Here is a 26,613-nt window from a genome sequence, read left to right as displayed (position 1 = left end):
GGATAACAAGCACATTTGTTTAAAATTAATTCTGGGGTGTTCTTGTAAATAAGTTTTATGGCTGTATGAAGAGAGGCTATAAACTGAGATTGGGCTCCTTGGTAGGTGGCATGTTACATTTTTTTAAGAAATATTATTCCTCCCATATAAATGCACAACAGATGTAACATTTGACCTAAGCAATAAGATTTATTACTATTTTTAAAGCAAATTCAGCACAGCTTACGAGAACACTGTACAGAATTCTTCAAGTTAGAAAGAGATTCTTCTCGTCATCAATACGTGTTTTGCATTTGTCAATTCTTGCCCTCAAAGCCAACCCACAGCGTAGTATTTTAGGTTTCTTACAAAGGTGATGATCCTGCAATCCAACCTGAAAACGTTACACAGAGTGGTCTCCCTCTAGTCATTGCAGTCATGGGCTCATATCTTTGCATTTAATTATCAAAAGAAATCTGCATGGCCTCTTTGGTCTCCTTTTGATCCAAAAAAATATTTCAGGTGATTTATGTTAAGCATATTACCAGCAGCACATGCAATTCAAAGCTGTTTTCACACGGTTTGTCTATGACAAAAAACATTACAGCCATGATCAAAGAACAGAATCTCACTTATATTGTTTAATATTAATTTCTTTACCTCATGCACTTTTGTATAAATATTTATTGTTTCACATTTTCTCCAGAGGCCATAGTTCTTCCATTTTCTAAAAATAACCTGCTTATGTACAGTCTTGTCCTTTCAAAGCACTGTTCTTCTTCCTCTGAGGTCCATTGCCAAGATCTCTGTTCGCAGAAAATAGTGAGAGAGGGATACGTGCAGCTTTACTTACACAAACGTTGAAAAAAATGAGGAAAACTTCTTTGAGAATCACCTTGAATAGTAAACAGTCCCGTGAAATACCGATAGGCCTCCACATCAAGCAGTAATTCTGCATTTTGAGTGAGGGCAAAAAAATTGAAACATAACAGAACATATTGAAATCTCATTTCAAGAAAACACTCGTTTTTGTTGCTCAGCAGCTTCAAGTGGTAAATCATTTGCCAGATTTTGCACTTCATTTTATATACCATAATCCAGGATGGGCCAGTAGGCAACTTCTGACCAACCCTCTCCATTCACCTCAGGTGAACCCCAGAGCTGATAAAGTTCTGTTCACATTGGAGAAATCAATCCATCTGAAAGTACACCTCCCACCCCACCATGCACACAGCCAAGCAGTTAAAGCTGTGAGCCTCTGTACAGCCTGTGAAGGGAATCCTAGCATTAACTTACCACTTTCACCTCATTTTTTTCCTGATATGAACAACTACCCATTTGTAATCAAGATTGCTTTCAGATCCTGAGTTCACAGCACTGCACCAAACCTGGGGCTGCCCAAGAAGTCAAGCACATTCTTATCTCTAGAGAAAGGCATAGAACAAAGTTGTTGAACGCTCCTCTAGAAGATCCAGATAAAATCAGGAACAATGCAGGATCATATCAAACGCATCAACTCCATTTAAATGGATGCTTTCCTGATTCCTACATCATCACAATTGCATATGCCTGCAGATTCTCTTTGAACTGCTGTTCCCCAAAATTCATTAGTCAGGGAATAGTTGGTCGGTTAGCTCCCTTGACATAGCGATTTGGTAGGAGGTATGTTGACAATTTTTAAGAAAAGTTGTAATCCCACTGAGTGTCTCCCACTGGTGATTGCACATCAGCCAAGACAAGATGTTCCCAGACTTTTCAAAGGGATGCATCTTTTCTCTGCTAAAGAAAATCCCACAAAATCTTTATGTCATATTAACAGTTGTCAGATTCAGGTTACTGACGTCTGGACAGATGTTGCGTATTTTAAAGTATCTCAGCGCATTCGAATTGAGTAATGTGATTAGATCTGCAGAGCTGAGAAGTTTCTATCTGTCTAGTGCACAAACACTGCTTTAGTTCTCATTCATTTTACACTGTTGTTTTACTTTTTGTTTTATGGGATGGGGCTTTTTTTGTTTATTTGTTTACAGAAGTACCAGCAGTGGAAGAGATGTCAAAATAAAGCAGCTTGGCCTGTTCATACATCCCCTTTATGATATGGTTTTATGCTAAGACTTTCTGCTACCTGGCACAGTGTCTGGCTTCCTCTAGCAAACTCAGAATATCCATCTTTACTGTATCCCATCCGTTTGGGTTAAGATACAACAACTGAGAGAAGAAGAGTGCTATTTTCACTCACACTGTCAAGACACTGGTAGCCATACCTGCTGTATGCTTTGCTGCAGTGAGGGAAATGTGATTCTCTGTCCAGCTGCAAAGATGCAGACTTGAGTAACACCCTCATTCAGAGATGGAGATCCTTGAGGAGCTCACATATCAAAAGATTGACTATGGCACGTTTAAGAACTAGGACTGAGCACCCCTGTTATATAGTGTATTTTTGCTTACCCTTTGAGCAAATTTAAGTACAAGGTGCAGGGATTTCAGGTACCATTTTTGGATCTACCCATTTGAAGTAATAAATCACAGAAAGGTTCTTCTCAAACTGCAGACACAAGCGAAGGGGTTTTGTAGTTCTGCATCACCTGTACATGTTAAATGAGACTTTCTTCTATAGAAGAAAATGCTATGGATAGGCTCCACTGCTTCATGAACAATGGGATTTAACAAATTCTGTTTAAGCTTTATTTTTTCAGATATTCTGAATACCCCTGAAATACCTAGTAACAGTCACTGGCAAAGGTAAGGAAAGGAGGGAAGAAAAAAGACTAAGAAATATTCTAGAAGCAAAGGGCAGTTAATCATTCATGTTGTCTACGATTCCTTTGGCTTACAAGTCTCAAGATAGACTCTTGCTTTACAGAAAAAAAAAAGGTCACCTACTGTCCTACCTTCTTTCCTCAGTGTATGAATCCAAAGTCACATACTGCCTGGACTTCATAGCCAAATGGCATATCCTAAAGCATTTCATTTCACATCTCCTTGACACCCTGCAGGCACCCTTTCCCCTTAAAAGGAAGAATCTCACAATATCATTTTGTGTAACATTCTTTACATATTTTGAATTCAATCCCAAAGCACATCTACTTCAAACTGTGTGCGTAAAGGGTTTTATTTTTCTGCTTGTTTTTTAAGATTTTTTTTCTCAGCTTAATATTCTGTTCTATTCTAAAAGCTGGCCATTTTGTTGAAATATTTTGCTTTGTTACAAAAGCAAAACAAATACTTCAATTTTGAAAGAAAGAGAGTAAAAAGAAGCAGCCAAAACATGTGCTCATCCTTATTTTCCTCTTATGAGTGACCAAACAGTATATGCGATTCAATACCCAGCATGGGTTAATTTAATCTAGAAAATAAACTTATCATTTAAGCTAACATTTGATACGATTTTAACCAACACCATGTTAATTTCATACGTAAAGCCCTCATGGTGCCCATGAGTCACCTTCACACTTTAGGAACATGGGCATGGGGTACCACAGGTCACCGGTTATCAGACTTTGTTTTATTTTACAATACATTCACGATTCTCTGTACTTCCAGTGGCAAATACATCGTGCTTGGACAGCCAGTGCTGGTATGTGATATCCCATGATTACCTCAGCCTCAAAGTCAGACAGTAATCCATGTTTGTGTTACTCTCCTTTTAATGCAGTACAAAGCTGGACACAACTCAGAAAGAAATCCCTAAAATCCATTACCTATTTATGATCATGTACAAACGGATATTTATCATGTTAAAAGAGAACCATATGTTAAAGTAGAGGCTAGAGCCCAATAAATCTTTTTGGATGGAATCCCTTTTCAAAAAAAAAAGAAATGAAATAATTAACATTTGCTTTTGCCAGTAGAAACATTTGCTCATGAATCTCCTGGGAAGGGAAGGGCATTTAACCTTTTTACATGCCATCCCCTCAGATATCGCTGACTCCCACTGCAAAGCAGACAACAAAGATTCCCGACTCCATGCTGCTGATTAAACCCCTTGTAAGAAACATCTGGATGAAATTTTCTTGGCAGTTGACTTGAAAAGTATAGAAGCAGCAGAACCAGGGAGCAGCCACAGTTCAGCTGAGCGACACAGAAATGATGCTATGCAAAAGCAGATTTTTCCTTGAACACATTACCTCTTAAATATTAACTTGTGATTGTGCAAGCAACCCTATTAGCAGAAGAAAAATAAATCCCCCTTCTACTCTGCATGCCAGTGTACAGGAGGAAAATGAGTTTTGAGAGAAATCCCACTCAATCTTTTTTTTTTTCTTAATAAAATAATAGAAATCTTAAACAGTTTACCTGACTAATACTTAACCTCAATTATCAGAGAAGTCATTCACATCCTTAAACTTCAAAAAAAAATTATTAAATTTGTAATTACTTCAAAACTTCTACAGCTTCCCAGAAACTCACCAACTAACTGGATGTAATACCTTCCTGCCATTTCAGTGAACACATCCCCAGGCCTAAATGAGCAAAAGTGACCTATGATTTTCATGGCCTCTCTGCCCTCTGCTACTCGATCTGTGAGAAAATGTCCAATGCAGTATTTTTCATTCTTGAAAATACAATCTGTGGAATTCTCCCAGTTTCCCGTATGGACAACCAGAGCTAAAAGTGGGAAATTTTCACCATTGCTACTATGTGAATCAGAGCAGTGAAAAATCTGCATGAACCAATTTGACTCTGCATCTGCTGTGGGGAAAAAAAGAAAAAACAAAGCAGCAGCAGTGCTGGAGTGAGTCCCACACAAAGGTGAAGGAACAAGAAAAATGGTGGGGAACCTTCTGCCCCATGACTGCAAGACTGAGAAAGGTCCAGGGTATGGGGCAAGGAATAGGCAGCAACACTATGGCCTCTTCCAGATGCCAAGGCACAGAGAGCTTCGGATTTATCAGACTGAATTATAATTACTCTAACACTTTAAAAAAAAGAAGTGTTTTAGGACACTGAAGGGGCCAGTAATTTGTAGTTATCTACAATCCTTGAAAATCTGATAGGGCATAGGAAGGGCTTTGATTTTCCAGCTGCGGCACTGCTCTGAAGAAATATATAATCCGTATGTGCTTAAAACTGCTTGGTAAATATTTTTACGTCTTAAAGAAATTAACACAGAGACAAAATCTGGACTAAATGTTTTATGTCCAATTCAAACTTCACATTCTAAAGCACCCCAACTTATTTTGGCTACATCACTGAGATCCCAAGAGATCTAGAGAAGGGGCACCTATTCAAATTAGTATTGCTATCAGTTTCTCATAATGGTAAGTCTCTCACTAAACGAGCATATGCACAAAAAACTGTTATATATATGTTCCAATTTATGAGAAACAAGTCTTTGAAATTCAGGAAAAAAAAATCTGTCGGATAACAAAATTTCAGTATGGAACAAGAACAGCCAAATGGAATGCAGACCAGAAATTCAGTCACCAAAGTGTAACAGTAAGAAGAAACAAGTTCAGAGCTGTTTTTCTTCTATCAAGATAAATAAAATATTGTGAATATTTTGTACCACTTTATTCAGTACTACCACTGGAATGGTAATGAATGAATAAAAACAGAAAAGTGGGTTATAGGAACCCAAGTAAAATCCAATATTCATCAAAAATAGTGGAAATAAAAAGCTGTCATGTAGAACATCTACATCTGAAGGCCATGCCACTTGTGCAGGCAGGAGGTAACGTCAATACAGATCTAGGATATATTCACCTGCCACATGTGCCATCGTAACTCAAGTGAGTTGATTTCATGGCTAAGAGAAATAATTTAAGACTACTACATCAAGGGAAAATCTGCAATTTTGTTAAGACACTCTGACACAACCAGTGTATGCTTTGCAACTCCAGCAGACACTTCCCTGTACACATTTGGTCTGCACCAAATAGGGAAGATGAGATAATATTCTGGATCCAGCAATATGTATGCAGCCAACAAACAATTAAACCATGTAGTAAAAAGCAGATGACAGGAAAACATGGAACCAAGGCTTACAGTGTATCAAGAAATGTCCTTACACTTAAAAAAATTATAATGCACTCCAAAATCCATTTGTTCAGGCAATCCATGTACAACAGAAGGCACTGTTATCCATATGAATCTATCAATTCTGCACAGCAAAAACCTGAGAAGTGCAACTCAATTAGATGCAGCCTGGCCCCTCCCAGTCATTCAGGTTCCTTGAGGACAAACGTTTCCTTTTCAGTCCATCAAATTATAAAAACACCACAAGAATTTGTACATTACAGTAGCTGGTTAGAAAAAGCATTCTGGTGGGGGAAGCACACTGCTACATTTCAGAAAACCTTCAGCAGCATTGAATTACCCTCCCCTATCACTCAGAAGTCATGATGGTTTTAAGAAAAAGTAATGATGAAACCCTTCCCATTGACCTTTGTAGCTGATCCTTCAGTTTCCACCAGGAGTACTTCCAGCAAAGTTAAATGCTGTGATCAGTCCTTTGTTGTCAAATGTGTAGCCACTTTGTTGTTCTATTGTCTTAGTCTCTAGAATTCAAAGAAGGGAAAAGATATGAAAAATAGCTTGCAGAAAACACTTTTGCCAGAGATAATACCATAACACCATTCAGCTAAGAAAGCAAAGTTGTAGAAAAAACTCTCGTTCCCTGTGTGCAGCAACAATAATAAATCACACCAGTATTTTCTTTAAACGAATAAGCACAACACACCTCTACAACAGAATGGAGAAATTAATCCTCTACAGAACAATTGTATGCTACACTATTCCGCTCGCCTCTTGATTAAATCTGAATTTATTTTCCATGATGCCAGTGTCCTAAATGCCCAAAACCTCACACCATCTGTGAAGGCAATGTTAGCAGTCCAACACATAATGCTGTTAGACACATAATGATCTATAGTAATTTCCATCAGATGACTGGCTGACAGCTAGATATTGCCTTAATTTGCTCTTCATTTCAAATGTCAGGTTGTGCAAAACCAGTTCATAGCTTGCTCAAACAGCAGCATATGTCAATGAGAGGGCAATTAATTATAATAACAGTAATCTGAATAACACACTTCTAGGCAAGCAATAATACAGCACAATACACTGCTCATGCTTCTCAGGCCTCTTGTAAGGCTTATGTTAATTAGCACAGAGATTTATTCCCTGTTGTTACAGATTAGATGTGGTTCCAACATCCCTGAATAAATAAAGTGGCCCTGGAGAAGTGACTTACCTGCAGCATTTCGCCGGTGTTCTGCTAATGTATAAATTTCCTGCAGCTGTTTCTTCTGATCCTCACTCAGCGGAGCTGTCAGTGAATGGTACCAGGCAGCATCTCGGCTCTGCACCGCTATCAGAACAGGAATGCATGGAAAGTGATTATCAGCTTACATTCCAAGTTAATTTTAGATAAACAAAATTAAATCCCTGATTTGGATAAAACAAACAAACAAACACTGCAAAACAGATTCAGAATTCCTGTCAGTTTCTTGGTGCAGAATCCCCCCTGTAAGCAATCCTTTGGGAGAACTTCCTTACATCCTCCGCTTTCTGAAACAGGAAGTTAACAGCGTGGCCAATTATTCATGGACAACAATGAAGTGAATCTTTTAACAGAATATTCAGATCAAAACTAAAAGCAACAGGATTAGTCAAACAGGAAAGGGAGAAAACATTTTTTCCACTATGATTTTAACATCTAGAAAGTGACAAACATTTTTATATATAGGAGTCCCTCTAGTGACCAACTCTCACTTAATTGGGCTGTGGTTGAAAAGCTCTGAAAGAAAACATGAAGACTACTAGTCTCTGGCTGTATTTGGTGCCATCTGTTTTTTGTGGTACTTGTAAGCCAAAAATCTTAGGACTAACATTAGAAAACATTTCCAGTTTAAATAAATTATTACTCATAACAAAGAAAAAGGCTTTTCCTAATGATGACCATAACCATCTCCAAACTACTTCATAGCGTTCTGTCCACGCATACCTAAAAGTGCTTGTGTAAAGAACTGGTATTCATCAACACCGTTTTCAAGGTCAAGAGGTGTGCTGAATCCTTCAAGAGCAGTCTCTTCCAATGCATCTTCATCCCAGTCATCATCGTCATCATCATCCTCCTCTTCTTCTCCACCTCCATTGCCGCCGCCACCACCTCCACCATGGTTCTCTTGCATTGCCTGGCTCACTTCATTTGTCTCCTCCTCATCACTTGGTATCTCTTCTGCAAAAGCATTATTGTGTTTTGTAAAACAAACATTTAAAAGTATTTGGAAAAAGTGGCTTTCAAATTAAGAATAATGAATCAATCTAATTTCTGGTTGAAAATATGATCCTCTGTTAACATCCTTCCCTCAAGAACTCTGAAGAAATGGGAAAATGAAGCTAATAAAATGTTTTCTACCCTCAAGATCAGTTAAGTTTTTGTTTCTAAGAACACCTGGAGAATGTGAAGCTTTTTTCTTCTTTCATATACGCTATCATTGCATAATTATAGGATCCAAAAATTTTGAGCAAATTTGTCTTGCACAAAGTGTCCCATCACTATGCTTTTTAAATTATGAACAAAGACTGGCACAGGCTTCTCAAATTGACACAAAGAGAAAAACAGGTGTATGCCTAACATCTGCCTGCTGTTCTTCAGAGTGTTCCTTTATTTGAAGGAAGTTAAAATATCATCTTTGCTTAGTTTTACCTTCCACTCTGTTTATGAAACAATGATTATAACCTGAATTAAATGCAATTCCAACAGGCAATTCTGAACGTTGCTATTTCTCACTTAAGGAAAAATATTTTTGACTCTTAACTGAGATTTTTTTTTTTTTAAATCCCCTCCAGTTCCAAACCTTCAGCTCTTTCTGTGTTAGCAGGATAAAAAGAATGGAGTGACTGTATCTGTAACAAGCAGGACTGCCTCACAGGACAGATATTTTAAAGTTACTGTGCTGATTCCATAGCATACTCCTATGCATTGAAGAAAATTCTCTAAATACATTACAGAACAACTGTGTGAAATTTTAATGGATTACATACTCTGCTTAGACCCATTCTAATTTTCAGGCCTCAAACCATCTATTTCGTCTTCCCAGTCAAGTAACAACCACACGTATCTGCCTACAACACTGTACAAAATTCACTCCCTACAGTTCCCACTGCAACATATTCTTCAGATTTTTCTCTCTTCTGCCAGCCACAGCAATAAGAAGTCTTTCTACTCCAGGATCCTTATCTGCCTCGAATTCCACTTTGAAAATCACTGCATGCCATTTTCTATTTGGACAAAGATGACCTGCAAGGATTTCCTTTAAATTTCACTAGAATAGGTCTTTAAAATAGCTGGGTACTAGGAACAGCTTCTTTCCAAGAATCAAGAATAAAGGCAGTGGAGTCATGGAAAACACCTGCTGCTTATGGAGAAGACGGAGTACATTCACAAGGGTGGACTTGCAAGTTTTATTGTTACCTCCTAACAAAAATTACCCTTTCACAAAGTATTACCTGTTATACATTGAAACACTTTGATTACATTTTGGGAGTAAAAATCAATTCCTAAGGTGATCTTTCAAGCACCCAATAAGCCTAGCTATTTTCAGCGGACTAATGAGTCTTAGAAATGAACTGCAATTTCTTACCCCCTTTAAATTAAATCCAGACAAAATCCACAATGTGAAAAGGGGAGATTTTACCATTATCTTCTGCAACGTGTTTGTCATCTTTAGCATGGTCCTCGTGTTCTGTGAGTTCTCGCGAGGCGCAAACTTGTTTTAAGCCCAGGAAGAGGAGGAGGATCGAAGGGACGATCTGAGCAGCCACAGCATCCACTGCAGGCGGACGGTTCTGCAATTCCATTAAGATGCTCAGTCCTATTATACACATCTTTCTGTCATGGAGTCTAAAACAACACACAATTATTAGACAGAAAAACATATTTTCACTGCAGTAATATGTAGAGAGCATCAAAGTCCTGGTGCTTGACATGGCAGAACACGATATTTAAAGTCTATGTTCTACGATCCTAAACACGCATTTCTTTTGTTCTGAATGTGAGTTTCCTATTGGAAAGTACTTGTCCAAAACCAACTAAGTATATTTCAAGCAATGACCAGATTCCTGGAACAACTGTTTCTGATTACCAAATGCAAAGTTTGTAATGCTAAAAAAATAGTTTAATAATTATGTAGAATGTCTTGTCTTTAATAAACCATTTGATAAACATTATCGTCATTAAGTAGAGTGGAAAATTAATTTCCCTTGGCTCTAGATAGGAGTACTGTAGCAGGCACTGAAATTAGAGAAAATACTATTAGTAAAGAATAATGACAATCAGAAACACACTGAATTGCAGGGTGCTTTTATGGAGTGCCACAGGGCTAGCTGTATTTAAGCATGTTTTTTAAGAGTTCATGTTTTTTAAGAGTCCATCAGAATGGCTGTAATACACATTCCATTTCCAACACTAACTTGAGGCACATTGCTAACTCCAGTGAAAGCAGGGAAATAACTGTACATCAAGAACAGCAAGCAGTACACTTAAACAGGAAATGAGTAGACTTCCAGGAAAACCAACAAATTATACGTAATTAAGGGAAATAAAAACATGGAATTAACATCAGAAAGATTTTTGTGTGCTCCCAGCCTAGGAAACTAGGTAAGAACCTATGCTCTTAAAAGAAATAATTTACACTTCCAGAAATTGAAATCATCGGCAAATAATACAGGGAAAAATCTTGAACTGCTTCTACAGAAAGTCTTTTGTCCTTCTATATTGGAAACACTAGTAGTATTCAGCTTTTCTCTAACGTTATTTTTCAATCTAGGGCTGGAGAAGAGCTCATTTTGTATGAATTTGATGCTGGCATTTTCTGTCCAAACTTTCTTCAGGGCAAGTAGCTCCAGCAAGAAGTTTCAGCAAGACCTACAGAAACAAAGCAAATCTCTAGAGCTGGCTACTGTGCAGGCTCTTCTCTCCCTGCGGCTGTGCATCAGGTGATCCCACACAGTCTTTTATCTATGCGGTAGCGTGGCATTACTAGCACAGCTGCAGCAGGGATAAACACCAAAGCTATTCTCTTTCAGCATTTTTTAATATTTCCAACTGGGAGAAAACGTCCATCCCCCAGATTCTCAGTAGATAATTCTCTTACAGAACTGGTTTTGCTTTAGAATGAAGAGGATGCAAGTTGAGAGAGAAGAAACTAACAAGATGTGCACCAGTGATTACAATAAAAAGTACAGGAGAACAGCCAGTTTAATCCATCACTTCAAAAATTAATATAGTAATATAATTCTAAAAATAATTACAATTTTGTTACCAAAAATCCTATATACTATGCTACTAAACCATAATATTCTTCAAGTAATACAAGCGATCATGTCTTACAGCTTCCTGAACTCTGTATGTTTAAACAAGGCCGTGGATCTGGAGGGATTTCGTTATAGCTCCTACTTCATTAGCTGTGTTACGACTTAGCCAAGTGATTCCATTCTCAGAGTAGTTGACAAGAACAATAAATTCAAGACAGCCATGCCTAACATTATGATCACAGAAGACTGTCCAAGAAAAATGAAGTCAGCTAGCACAGCAAATGACGCGCTGGCACGCTGGGTTTGGCTGCTCCATTACACGTGTTGAAAAATGTACCAAAATGCAAGTGGGCAGAGTGTCCTTCCATCACTGCAAACTGCCACGCTTCCTTTTCAGAAGGAACTGGACACAAAAGAGGGCATACAAATTAACCAAGAGTCAGTAGAACAGAGTCTGCTTTTGCCTTCATTACATGAAAGAAAAATTAAACCCCCTTAATCCTACCAGTTTGTCTGTCATGAAAACAAACCCATCACCATTTGCTCACATGCCAACACTGTGAAGCATAAAGTCTACCTACAGATGATGCCACCTATGAATTGAGCACTGCTTTTGGAGGAAGAGTTGTTCCTGCATGAACAAAAGGAAAAACCTTTACCCTGCCTATCTGCCAGCACCTTCATGTAAGCTTGACCAAAGCTCTATAATCCATGCCCAATACTTCCAACCTGCATCTTGACATGGAGAAGCCATTAAATTTCTATAGGCCCATGATGTATAACGCAACAATTTCAGTGTAGGTGCAATGGGGTCATTAATGACACTTGGTACTACCTTTTATTATAGAGTTAGAAAAAGCTGCTGTTATATAACGCCAACTGCAAAATGTAACACAAAAATAATGAAAAAGTACAGCAATTAGTGGCTTTGCTTCATATTGAATTATCTTTTATGGACAGCAAACGAAAATAGAAAACTCAGACATTGTTATACAGGAGGGAATCATCATTAGGAAGTAGCCCAAATAGCCAAAAAGTACAGTTTATTTGTCATGCTTCATTTTCAAGCATCTGTGAGAGAAGCCGTAAGAATGAGCACAAGCCCTTGGAATACACATGTGATCAGAAGGCCCAGCAAGACAGCAGAAATCCAGCATCAAGCTATCTTTAGCGAAGCTGGGCCAGAAGGAAGCTTGTTTCTTCCACCTGTCAGCACAAACAGCAGGACAAGCCTGAAGTTCAGCACTCCATGCCACAGCTGTACCAAACACCAACAGGACTGAACAAAGAAAACAAGAATTTTACCTCATTTACATATTTTTGCAATGGCAACAACTGGTTTCAGGACTATTCCCTTGCTATCAAAAGGCTCGTTATTCCAGCACTCTCCTGTCTGCACAAAGCTGCCTGGACACAATTCTCCTTCCTGCTTTGTCCTTCGAGATCTTTACTTATCTGCTCAGCAGCACACAATAGTCCTCCCCAGCAATCACGCACTCTGCTTGCTTCCTCAAAGGCATACAAAGTCAGGCTCACACGGCAGTGCAATGCACAACTTCTAGGCAAGGCTGTTTCTAACACGCTCTGTGTTCTTCACAATCCGCAGGACTTTTCGTAGCTAATACACTCCTTCCAACACAAGATAAAAAGACTTAAGAATCTTTTGTATCTTAAACCAGGTTGAAAGCATTTCAAAGGAAAATGGCTAAGCCTTTCCTTTATTGGCGTGCTGTGTTCCTTTTAGGTTAGGATCAAGTTGCTTTCTATTATACTAATCCACTTCCTGGACAAACTGCAAATAATTAGCCATTTCCTTCTAGTTGCAAAGTTGAAACCAACCTAGTTTTCCCGTTTAAGATTAGGATTTTATATACTAGGATTTCTAACTATTTACTCTCCTATCAAATAAATCTCCTCCTAGTCTAAAAAACTCTCCCCCCCATCTTTTTTTTTTTTTTTTTTAAGCAAGATAGGTTTTCCTTCCACCCCAATTGCCACAGAAGAATTTTTAGCGGCAGAGTAAGAATAAGTCACACAAAGTCTCACCCAAATTTCAGGCTGTCAGAGAGAAGGTATAACTCAGCAAGGAACAAATGTCTCTACAAATACTTTTTTTTTCAGTCCCTTACCGTTGTTCAGTTTGAAGTAATTGAAGAAAACATGTTTAGAAATAAATAAATACAGCATTCCGTGCTGTATGGGCACATACCCACAGATGTGTAATCCACCACGACATACTGGATTTACGCAGCCTTGCAGTGAGTTCTGAGCTCTCCTTGCCTTGATTATTTTTAACATTCCAAATTTCTAAACAGTTTTAAATAGTTTCCATATTTTTAATAACAGGGAAGAACAGCTACTTACTGTACCCCAGCCACTTCCCCCCTCCTCGTCTCCCCTCACAAGATGTATTATTCCCCTGGATTTCATTCCAGGAGTTCACAAGTACTGCTGAAGAAATACTGCATTCTTTTGGCAAACACTGTTGGCTCCAGCATAAGAACATACCAGAACACCACCCCCTGCCTCTCAGCCCTTCTGGCAGAGCAGGATCTCTGGGCACTACGACTTCAGAGGAGCAGAAGGGCAGAGGGACATGAGATTTATGTGGTGGAAGTAGCTTGAACAGCCACTGTCACTAGCACAGCACAGACCGTCTGCAGGGCTAACGAAGAAACGGCAGGAGATTCACACCTGGAGGTGGATCTCCTCCGTTCTTCTCCAGTTTCTCCAGGATCTGTGAGCACACCGACTGACTCCAATTTAGACCTAAAACTGCCTCTTGCTGGAAAGCCATCTAACTCTGAACTGAAGCAGCACTGAGCGACAGCAGGTGAGAAGAACGGCACAAATCGGGGCACCCACTGGTGTCTTCACACTGACGGAAAGAAGTCTGCAGAAGTGGGCCCAAGGAAGGGTAGCAAAGAAGCCAGATTTTGTTTCCAACTGTCTTTTCCTGTTCATTTAAGGCCTCTTCAGATGACGACCCTTACTAAAATGAAATGGTCTTCTTGAAGCAGTCCTGTCCTTCTGAGGAAGGAAGGAAAGGGAGGAAGTCATTTAAAACGTATCACAGTGCCTGACAAGCGGTACTACAGCAAAAGCCCTGTGCCTGGAAGCCACATACTGAGGAGACAACAGTGGAAAAAGAAGCAATTTTTAGATTTAAGCAACATTACAGTTATTTATTTCACTGCTCACAGCAGCACATCAAAGAGAAACATTTTAATCTTCAGCTGCTGTTCAAGTGCATAGCCTGAGCAGAATCTAGCCTGATGATCTCTGTTTCATTTTCATAGGCTTTGTCAACTTTTGTCTCAGCTCTGAAAAAGAACTTAGTCGAGCAGTAGTTGCAGAAGCTGATGCTTTTTGAAAAGCAACACAAAAGAACTGAAAGTTAAGCTGTAGCTTACAGAAGTACTCGAGGTTGGATCCTATTCAGGTCGGCAGCATTTTTCTCCTTTGGATCTGACTAGTTTCTCACTGAATGCTCCAGGATGAACTGTTTAAGGCTATAAATCTCTTTCATTTTTTATTTCTTCTAAAAAGAATGACAAGTTTACCACCTATAGGGAATATGTTCTTTTATACTGCCTCTGCATGCTTTCAGCATTTGATATGCAATAGAAAAAAATGACAGCACAAAGAGCTGAATATCAAGAACTTTTCTTCAGCCATAAAAAATTAGTACATGGATATCCTGATACTAAAACTCTCATTCTTTTCTAAAGTCTGTAGAAACTGAAATAATTTAAAAATTAACAGTAGTATTACCACGAGATGTGGGAGAAGCAAACTTCAAGGTGCCATTTTTCAGCCACTGGGACTCCAAAAGAAATGAGGGACACCGCGTACTTTATGCCTACTTTGTCACTAACTCAAGTAACCCCTCTAAATGGTAACGTGTGTATATTTATGTTAATATGTAATATAGGATGTGCTGTAGACATTTCTTATACATATCAGGTAGAAAAGGTCAGAATGCTTGTGATTATAAACTGGATTTTGTTATAATAAAGAAGAGATTTTTCCCCCCCACACACAATTATCTGTTTAATGTATTAGAACAGAACAGTTGGAAGTCCATTCAGTTGGAACATCCCTACAAAGGTCACCCAGTTCAACTCCCTGACCACTTCAGGGACAACCAAAAGTTACAGCATATTAATGAGGGCATTGTCCAAATGCCTCTTGAAGGCTGCCAGGTATTTTTATTTTTATTTTTAAATCTTTAAAGAGAGACTGCTGTGGTAATATCATCAAATACAGGCAGGAATGGGAATCTGTACAGAGCCTACACATATGAAAGAAGGAAATTTCTCTTGCACCTCCACGTGGTTTTTATTTTAGTAAAACAGACAGAATTAACATGCAGACCAGAAATAAGGTAGTTTGTGCTGCAAGTCTGCAAACTTGAGGGTCTTTTCCAACTTGAATGATTCTATGATTTTAAACTGTTGCCCTTTCATCCTAATCCTGCTAAACTGTGTAATTAGGACAGAAGAAGAAGAACAGTTTTTATCATGTACATTTGGTATGGGTTTTAAAAATACTACAAAGGACATGCTGAGAGCAAACCCTACGTATACTAGGTGGTCACTGATTGACTAGTTATTAAAAAATGTATGCAGTGCTACAATGCACCAAACAATATAAATACAGGATGAACAATAAAGCAATAATGCAGCTATACCAAGATGGCATATAATTCTGCTCAAAAAAGGTAAACTCAAACAAGAACTGCCATGAAGAAAAGCTACATGGATGACTGGGGAGTGCAGAAAGCATCTTATAAGACTAACTTTAACGACTAACTTCTTTAGAATTAGAAAAACAAGACTGTACCAAAAAGCAGGTAGAAAAAGAATGACAACCTGAAGATAAGGTATGCATCTATGGGTCAGGAGCTGCCTGCCTTGGTCCTGTGCTCATTTTTTGCATGACTCCTAGCACATTGATACTTCACTTCATCTGTTGGCACATACCATGCACAGAGAAGACATGTTCTAATCCTATCTGTACATCTGGAGTCAGAAGTCATGCCTTCAGTGACAAAATGTAATTCACAGCAAGAAGGTGAGCAGCAGTTGTTAACTACATCTGACAGTCTGCTTTGCCCTTAAGTGGATTTGAATCTCACAGCCAAACACCACATCTCAGTTGAGAGGCAAGCACTGGCTGTTTTGCACTGAATTCCACATCCCCACAGCATCAAGTGCATACTTTGTTATGAGATGACAGGCTTTGTCCACTTTCATTTACCTTCATTTATAAATGCTCAGCTTCTGCCTTAGAGCACACTAGTGTAGAGTACATGCATGTTACAGGCAGGTCTGAATGAAGTTTAAGTTAAGGAGTACATCAGTAGCATAATGGTAAATAAGCAACACTGATCATGAACCACTGGCGGAGATTAAAATCAAAGTATGTGATTCATTGGACTGAACAATGTTTTTTTTAACATTAAACAGAGCAGTTAAACACTTTATAAAATACAGAACAGAAAATATGTACACGTATCTGAGGAAAAAAGTTAACACCTCCCTGAAATCCCGCTGGTCAGCTCCAAATATTACCCTCAGTGCAAACTGTTCCATCTCTTGGATAAGAAAAGAGTTTGAAATGGAAAGGAATAATTCAATTGGAAGGGACTTTCAAAGATCATCTTGTCCAACTAGCCAGTCACTTCAGGGCTAACCAAAAGTTAGTGCATATTAGCAAGAGAATTATCCAAACATCCTGAACAGACATGCACAGAGCATCAACCACCTCGTTAGGAAGCCTGTTCTGGTGTTTGACCTCCAACTGGGTAAAGATATTTTTCCTAATATCTAGTCTGAATTTCTGCTAATATCTACTCTGATAGTCTCTGATTAAAAAAAAACTAAAGCATTCTAAAAGATGATATGTATTCTACTTTTGTACTGTTGCAACACAGAAGACTCAGCATATAGCTCAACAGACCGAGAAAAATTAAATATACATAGGACTCCCTTATTAGTATCACTGCAATTAGACGTGGTGTGGATTACGGTCGTACGGAATAATTAAGGAATAAAACGCTTCAACATGACTAGGGATACAATTGAAGTGAAAAAGCCAAAAGCAGGGACTTTTGAAAGACAAAAAGACAATACTTGCCCAAGAAAACAGTCTGTGTCATTCATCCACTGGTTTATGAACTGTGCAGTGATGGGCTCAGGATTGTGTGGAAACCTGATGTTCTCTAAGGTGTGCAGAAGTAGGTCAGGATTGTAGTAGAGTGCAGCTATGGCAACCTGCAGACACATGGTGCGAAGTTCACTTGTTTTAACTCCTCTTGTTAACCTCTCCAGAACAGCCTCCACAAAGAGTGGAATACACTGGGCATAGAATGAAGAAAAAAAGCAAGTATTACACATATTGCCACATTATACACAGGTTTAAAACATGTTTATCAGAACTGATCTCCGGAGCTAACTGAAGTCTGGGTATATCCTAAGAATACATTAGATTAATATAAAAGCATTTTAAGCCTCTGCCTACATGCTTATAAATCTTCCCCAAAACAACTATTCTATGAGCTAAAAATTGCCAATGTTATTCTCAGCACAGAGGAGAATATTTGGAGCTATCTGAGCAGAATTTGTTTTGGCGTGAATAAAAGGTTTTGAAAAGAACTCAGGGACTTTCTCATCTTTGAATAGATACCCAACAACTTAACTAACAGGGATTAAAAACTGAGAGGACCTAAATCTGCAAGAAAAAAAGGTTTTGCTAATAAATGTAAAGTGATAAATTTCTTTAAGAAGTTTGCAATGAGTGAGTTTATTCAGCTAAAAGTATGCACGTATTTCTACACAATGAAATAAACATCTACATATATTTCAATACTCGGGTTTATGCTTTATATTAATTTGGAAAGCATTACGAATGTTTCAGTTTATGAGTTTCAGTTCAACTATTTTAATTCCCAGAGTTGTGGTGCTCATTTCAGCCTTCCACCACACCCTTATTTCAATGTAAATGCATATAATTCACTTTAATCCCTTCCAGATTACTTTTCAAAATAAAATCTGGAAGGGAATACTTTTATCTTCAATTACTTCAGATTTACAATGGTAAAGTTATATTGTTTTTTGTGAAATTAACTGAAAATTAATCATTGAAGTCCATGAATTGCACTGCACAACACTTCAAACATGCTATGGCAAAGTAATGTAGAGGCCGGAGTATTATGTAAAATGTGAGACCAGAATTTAGCTTTTAATATGGGGGGAAAAAGAAAAAAGAGAAAAAAAAATCACAATCTGCAAATGTATTGTATACAATTACAGAAAACTGCAATTATGGTTTTCCTGCCAATCACTTAGCTACATGTAAGTTTTTCATTCACAAGCATACCGTGTAGTTCAAAAAGGACCAAGTTCATAAAAAGGACATGGCTTCAAGAAAAAAATATGTCAATAGCTGCATTCATGTAATTAATCTCTCAACCACAATTCTGTATTTCTCCCCATTCCTACATTTTGCATCTCCCCCCAGTTTCTCCAATTCTGATTGCTTTTCTCATGAATCACACACATAGCATTGGAAACCTGTACAAGAGAAAACCTGTTACGTGTGTATCACCTGGTCAATACCCCGTCCTTTGCACTGAAGAACAATTACTTCTAGGAGTTTGGCTGCGTGGCACTCTGCATCTTCTCCTGCATCTCCTGTTAATACCTAACAATCAAAAAGGCAATTTAATTTATCAGTATTAATCGTTGTCAACAATGAAAGCAAGTGCTCTTGTACCTGCATACATCAAAACTCTACATGGCATATATATATGTATATATATATATAAATAAAACATATACACATTTTCATATATATATGTAAATACATTCATGCTGTATTTTCTGATGAATTAAGAAAGATAAAAAACTTATCTCTACAGGATATAAATCAGGATAGGTGACTAACAATGAATCTAAAATTTCAGGAGAAATTGCTATTGTTCTTTATTAATGTTAGTATCCTCTATACGTCCTTTATCACGTTCCCTTTTTCAAAGGTAATGTTACTTGCAAGAATCATTGATGTTTTCCACATCCTGTTTCCATTTTCTGACTTCAATTCTAATAAACACTGGCAGATTAACAGCCTGGCAAAGTGAGGTCCTATCTCTAGGCTAGTTTCAGATTAAAAACGAGATGTATGTAATCACTCTATGTACATGCACATATGCACGAAACTGACTGTTTCTTCTCAGTATGTTTCAACCCTACAGCTAGTGTCAATCAAACCTGACAAAGAAGTAGAATTCACAAGCACATTAAATCCCCGTAAGTCTTTTAAAAATAAGCAAGTAGATAGATTCCTAATACTTAATGATGCCCCAAATCAGACAAATGCTTTATTATATGTGGGAGAACCTGTATAAAAGGGAAACAGGAAAATATGGGAAGAACTTCAAATGAGTTTGCACCTTAGCTGAGAACTAAAGAACCCAATCACAAGATATATAACCCAAGGAAATAAGGCTTCATTAATTCCTCTGCTTACCAAAATAGCTGTTCATAGAAGAGAGTCAAGGCAAACAACAGCACAGCAACTTTTTCCCACACATTTGTGCACAGTTTTTTTTAAAAAAGTATGTCACTTGAAAGTGTGAAGGTGCTATGACTACTTGGAACTGAGATGATACCAAACTTCATTTCATTATGAAATGATTGGCTACCACCTGGCATGTTCAGGTCACTTTTAATCTGATTATTAGGTACCCGTGGTAAGCGTAACAGTAAGAATCAGAATACTTACCTTTTTACACATAGCATAAATGATTTCTAAATGCTTTGGATTAGACAGTAAAGTATCAGTGTCAATGGTCACATAATTATGCAAGAGAGGCATCATGTCTGCAGAAGAGAAAGAAAAAGAGAAAAAAATGCGAACTAATCCTTAGAAGTGCTAGCCAGTCAGGCTGTAGCCCTGTAATGGGATTCATTAGCACAGATTCTTGGACATGGTTAGAAATTGAAACTTTGCAAGGTCTACTTTAGCAGAATTCTTCATAAAGTGCACCATGCACAATGCATTCTCAGGAGAAGAAACAGAACAGAACAACGGTTTAATTTAGGAATTTGTAGTTTCCCATTAACTTTGTATATTTCAGCTTTCTTGCAGTTCAGGACCTCCAACGGTAACTGATCATACTGACAGATTTGAACATGCCTCTCTAGCTAAATACGCTCCTGTTATACTCCCACACTAAACAGATGGTCAGGGCATGACTAAAGTACACAATCATTTTATACCAAAACACTAAATGGAAGTGACCTTTGTAAGGTGGGCTCTGGAGATGAATTCCCAAACAGTTGAAACATCAAGAGAATACAAGTTGCAATACCTGCAAAGTATTCAAAGCAATCCTGCTGGAAAACCTCATACAGAACACCTAAAAGCTGCCACATTTGAGGTGAAATCATCTGGCATGTCAAGCTGTATGCCAAGGAAAGAATTTCTTCATAAAACTCTGGAAAGGAGAAACAAATTTGTCAAAAAAAATCTTTAAAAAAGATTGCTTGCAAATATATTGAAACCTGCATCTCAAGCCCTGAGTCATATAACACCTAGAAGACAGTAATTACTAATTATATAAAGATGAATAAAAATAATACAAGACTCTTTTAAGCCTTAGTTTAAGCCTACAGTTGCAACAATATACATTGCTTTTTATTATATGCTTTTTATTATAAACACACACTAGAAAAATGCATTATCTGTGCATCGAAGGCATTGCTTCTAATGACTTACTACAAAATATTTTTACTTTCTCAGACTTTTTTTTTCTTAAAAGACCTTAGCACAAAGCTGTGTAGCTGTTTAATGCAGGAAACGGATAAAGAAATAATTTAATTGCACACCAAGTCCATAAAATAGTAATTGCAGATTTTGTCCTTTAACACAGAGCTATAACTATAAGGAGAACTGAATCCTCTGATTTTAATTTTTAAACAAGCAAAAAAAAAACAACAAAAGATGAATTTCTGTCCAGGAAGACAGTATTGTTTGTAATAATTAAAGAATTTTTCATGCAAAAACCTGTAATGTTTTTCTGAAAATTAGCTCCAAGAGATACCTATAACATGTTTCTGCAAAACAAGGCCAATGATCTGTAAACAGATGCTCTCCAGCTGTTGAGTTATCTGAAATAAAAAAAAAAAAGTTTATTTTAAAATTTAGTTAAGACAGTAATTTGATCAATGTACTTGATTAATTCAGTTTAAGTTCTTTAAAACAAAAAGGCTTTTTATCACTTTTTAAATTCTGATTTAATGATCACAAGATTGTGAAATAAAGTCTCATTGATTTAAGTACCCAAATTTTCAATAAACAGTATTGCTTTTTAAAACATGCCACTTGCAGCATTTTTGTTTATTTTAAAAATTCGTATTCGAGACTTAATCTGCAGATCCTATAAAAACCTGTTTCTGCCGTCCTTTCTGGATATAAAATAAAAGGTGATGCTAACACCGTACTCCAAGGCTTTGAGGTATGGCCTCAGTCCAAAATCTCTGAAGTAAAATGGGAAGAAGGGAGGGAGGGAGGGATGATTTTGCTTAAGATCGATGAAGAGCTTCCCAAAACTGGCCCAGCAAGAGGACCACGTGTAGAATTTAGAAGGATACAACTGTGCTAAAGTCAGACAAAACCTACTGTGTGGCTGGCTATTTATTGGGGTGGGCAAGTGAGAGGATAATTTATTCAGCCTTGTGATGTTGGACAGAGAGATTACATTTATTAAGGAAACCAAGCTACAAGGAGACTTATATGGCCACATTGCAAGTCTAAGTGAAACCAACAAATAAAGGCATTTCATGTTATTGCCACTGGTCATTCATTAAACACAAAATCCTGCAGGATGTCAGGTTTCCTGGGTTTCTTCCAGCAAAGGGCTTAAGTATGTGATCACAGATTCATCCATGTACCTTCAGGCAGAACATTCAGACACATGGCTTAACAATGATCATCTCCTAAGCTCTACATAGTTAATGGTGAAAAGGAAAGGAATTTCTAAGGAATTTCAGCCTTGCATATCATTTGTATATCGTTTATATCACTTCTAAAATCATGTAAGATTCAGAGATGAAGAGCATTCTGCACAGTATTTTAGTTTGTGCTTCACATAACTGAAAAACAAGCTGCTAAATTTATATCCAAAATACCCCAAGCCCCAAGGGTAAAACCTGAAGATCTACTTCAGATTAGTTAAACTGAGCATGAAGAGTGATAACAGATTTCATGTTAGTTTTCAAAAGATGTAAGGGGTTCTTGTAAAGGAATGAAAGATGTTTTCAAATTCAAACGAACACAATGGTCATATAGGAAAATATTATGAAGCTTATAATTTTAGAATACATTAATTAGAATATTAAGATTTCACTTCTGCAATGAAACCTTATTATTGTAAATCAGAAGGAAGATATCTAGGACAAAGCATTTTTGTGCTTTATGTCAGCTGAGCTCAAAGTTACTGACAGACTTTGTCCCTTTTGTCAGTCACTGAATTCCTTCCTACCTCAGCCAGCTCAGGTGCTATGAAAAGAATTATGTTGCAGGGAAAACATGATGTATTACAACAGAAAGACCAGTTCCTAGGAATTTTATCCAAGAAACTGCTAGGTAAACAACAAAATGAGTCACCATTACAAAAAGTCACACTTACGTAACATATTACTCCTCAAAATCTACTTTAATAGCCTGTAGTAATTGTCCAATGAAGTGATCACCAGAGTAAGGGCTAAAGATTTTACCCTCATGATATAAATACCCTACAAATTTAAGAGCTAAATTAAGAAAACACAAAAGTAAACTGGGCTTTAAATTCAGATTTGTCAGAGGTCACTTGGTACTAATTCATCATCCTGCTATAGTAAATACACATTCACGTCCATCAAGTGATGCAACACATGCATAGAACTGCTTGTCATCATGAAGGGAAGGCGTGAGGGAAAGCAGATGTATGTAAGAAGATCTCACCTCCTTGTGATCTTCCACAACTGTCAGGATAGTGTCAATTGTGTGCAAGATGCCCATGGCCATAACTGTTTTGTCCTCCACTTCCTCATATTCCTCACTCTGAAGTACTTTACCAAATATTTCAGCCTATTAAAAAAAAAAAAAAAATTCCATGCAAAACCAAGATAGCTAGTGCAAAACCAGCAATGCCCTATCTGTGAGAGCCATCTTTGATGAAAAATATGCTACTTAGTTTTGAAAGTTTGGAGGTCTTTCTAGGCTTTTTTTTTTTTTTGTGAAGTGTGGTTATGTTAAGACATTTGAAATGTTAAATAGTCAGAGCTTGACTCATTAACATCACGGACAAAATTCAGTATCTCAGAAAAGCTTAAAGGTTTTAAAGATGCTTCAGACGGAAAAAAATACAGTATTATGAATAGTATAGATGAATTCTGTAGGGACTATTTTAAACAGTGTGCACTTCAAATAAAGTTCCTAAAATATTTAACAAACCACATATGTGCTTGTGACTGGACTGTGATTTTAATACTGTCTCTTACCAGGTGTTGTGTCATGTCAACAGCAATGGTAGCTACTTCCTGGCTGTATTCACAGATCATCTTCTGGATTACATTAGTAAGATCATCATTTTCTGTCTCTCTAACAATATGCAAGAGCTCTTGCATAACTGGCCTTACATATGGCTTCACATATTCCTTGGCTGAAAAAAAAAATAATATTGAAATTAGGTGGAATTAACTATCCTTGAACATAAAGACATAGTAGCTGAAAACTACTAGTTAACTGGCTACTCTTACATGAAATATTTTTTAAAAGTTTAATTCACATATACATGCACAAAAAAACCTACCCACGGCACTTTTACAGCCTGTAAGTAGTAGACTAAGTAAATAAAATGTACGTTCACCACCATGTCATTCATCTCAGTAAAGAAAAGCCATTTACAAAAAATACATGTATCCACTGTTTTAGGGGAATACATGCCTTCATACATGGGTGGAATTAATCCTTAAGCAAACACACTATTTCACTTCATTAAACAAAAACAAAGACAGATATTATTTACTTTATTAAATGAAATATGTTGATACTGACTCTTGTGCAAGAAACCTCCCATAAAACTTGAAGTCAGAATCTGCAATGTATACAGTATCTAATGAGTGAGTGAAGCTGTCAAAAGGTGATAAAGTATTCTGAAATCTGTCATTAAATGGCAGAAATGTTCAGATAACTCTATGCAAACCTCCTCATCTCTACCAATAAATAAATAAATCAGTATATACAACTGATGAATCACTGTAGCATACCTTGCTCCTGATTGCTTATTAACATCTGAAGAGCTATAGCAGCTTCTACTTTAACAGGCATTTCCTTATCATCAATCAGGCTCTTCTTTGCCAACTCTACTGCATTCCTCAAGTTCAGCTCATTGTGAAACTTCAAAGCACTGAATGAATGAAGTACCCAACAGGACTGCGTGAAAAAAGGAAAAAAAAGCAACTTAGGGCTATTTTTTTTCTTGATTACAGTGTGTTCATACAATAACATGTGACACAGTTTTTGCACTCAAGAGTTTTGTATTTTCCTTCCTCAAATTCCAATAAATCCAGTATGCACATAATCGGTATTCACAGTTTTGGTCCTCCTGAGGACAAAAAAAAAATCAGAAAAGAATTTGAAGAAAATGAACTGTTTGTTTATGACTCGTAAGGACAATTGAATTTTGTTCACACTACATTCAAAGTCTCATTACCTATTCTGTGGAAATCCTACCTATTCTTCACAGCTGTCCAACACCTCTAGTTATTGAGATCTGCTAATGAAAAATGGTCACAACCACTGTTCAGATTCTCTTGTCTGACTGAGGTAGTAAACAATAATGTAACAGATCTTTCATCAATTCATTTAAGTGACAAACCATTTTTAAAATAAAAATGCTGAAAAATTACTGTACAAGATAGTTATTACAAATTCTACTATGTATTTGCTTTATTTCTTTCATTGACATTCAGAAAGAAGTTAAACTGCGAAGGAAAGAATCATGCCAAATACTGAAATTGATATAATTGGTGAACTTACTCTAGCTCTGAGGTACCCCAGGTTTGACATGAACAAAGGAAATACATGGTTCTGTAACATCAGCTCCATTTGATCCTTGAATACACTCTTCTGTTGGTGAAAATAAAAATTAATTTTTGAGACCATTCATTTTATTTATTCCATTTTAGCTAGCAATCCATTTTAACTATCTTGAAGTCCATGGAGAAATGCAATTATTTGTCCAACTAATACAGATATACTTTGTCTCATGAAGAGATCTGAATCTTGTGTCTGGAACTGAGCAAACCCAATGAGCGTTGCAAGCTCAAAGCCATTTTAGTAATAAAAAAACAAAACAAAACATACATATAATATTCAACTTTACACTATTGTTTACAATATACCTGATTTTTATTTTTATTTTTTTTTTTTTTACCTATACCTTGTACATACTTGTATAGGTATATTTACTTATACCTGGAATTTTCTTTGTTTCTAAAACACTAGTTCCAGCTGACTTGTATTCCTAAAAATTAGTTAGGATGAAGAACCATGTACCCCCACCACCCCCTCCTGAGACTTCCTGCAAAGAAGTACACACATAGCCTAAGATAAATGAAAGCTTAGCATGAAATAGATTTGAGTATCAAATGACCTGTTATTACTATAAACATTAAAGCTGATTCTTTTACATGCTACAACTCACATCATTTTATATGTCTACTAATGTTGCTAATAATGTTGTTATCAATGGAAAAAAATAAGTATTTTGTGAAAGAAATCTCTTTGGCAGGAGAGGGATATTCAATTATTCTTCAATATTCCAAATTTGGTGAATCAAAAGACATTTACAGAAAGCCAGAACCACCAGCACAGACACTGGGGTCTTTCCTATGACCTATAATCTCAGCAGATGAGAAAAGATCTATGCTGGGGACTGTGTTACAACCTAAAGGAATGGTTGAGTGGCTAAGGTGAGAAGTGAGGAAAGGGAACATACAATACAAAATATATCTTAACTGATCAGACTCCTACTTCACTAATCCATTCATCATTTTTCCCCACATAGTTTCCCAAACCTTCAGAGAGGTAGATGAAGAACTAAGGAGAGGAAAAAAACACAGAGAAGGGAAAACACAGGTGTACAAAAGTCAGAGGTTTGCATGCACTGAACTGGAGTGCCTGTGGAGAGATCCATGTGGGTAAGTCAGGGTCATCGTGTCTATGAGCTACTTACAATCTATATCTCAGTCAACTCATCAGCCAGAAGACACTTACAAATCAAGTGCTTTATGCAGAAACAGTTTGTGGAATTTTTCCATC

The 26,613-nt window shown here is 37.2% G+C and overlaps 1 protein-coding gene across 2 annotated transcripts in view; it reads right to left on the bottom strand.

The window, feature by feature from the left end:
- Positions 1-164: 164 nt before the first annotated feature.
- The window catches only part of IPO8 (importin 8), a 50,526-nt gene continuing 24,077 nt past the window's right edge, over positions 165-26,613 (bottom strand). For both annotated transcript variants that reach the window (XM_027469415.3, XM_072039500.1), the window contains exons 13-25: positions 25,330-25,419; positions 24,558-24,723; positions 23,790-23,950; positions 23,251-23,376; positions 21,350-21,416; positions 20,618-20,743; positions 20,029-20,126; positions 18,853-18,948; positions 17,383-17,603; positions 9,624-9,829; positions 7,928-8,161; positions 7,175-7,291; positions 165-6,479 (exon numbers count right to left, since the gene is read on the bottom strand). In XM_027469415.3, the coding sequence (XP_027325216.2) occupies positions 6,382-6,479; positions 7,175-7,291; positions 7,928-8,161; positions 9,624-9,829; positions 17,383-17,603; positions 18,853-18,948; positions 20,029-20,126; positions 20,618-20,743; positions 21,350-21,416; positions 23,251-23,376; positions 23,790-23,950; positions 24,558-24,723; positions 25,330-25,419 (1,806 nt within the window). In that variant the 3' untranslated portion in view covers positions 165-6,381. The remainder of the gene's footprint in view (positions 6,480-7,174; positions 7,292-7,927; positions 8,162-9,623; positions 9,830-17,382; positions 17,604-18,852; positions 18,949-20,028; positions 20,127-20,617; positions 20,744-21,349; positions 21,417-23,250; positions 23,377-23,789; positions 23,951-24,557; positions 24,724-25,329; positions 25,420-26,613) is intronic.

Source organism: Anas platyrhynchos, chromosome 1 (assembly GCF_047663525.1).
Source record: "Anas platyrhynchos isolate ZD024472 breed Pekin duck chromosome 1, IASCAAS_PekinDuck_T2T, whole genome shotgun sequence".
Lineage (NCBI taxonomy): Eukaryota > Metazoa > Chordata > Aves > Anseriformes > Anatidae > Anas > Anas platyrhynchos.
This window is presented reverse-complemented; position numbering and strand designations above follow the sequence as displayed.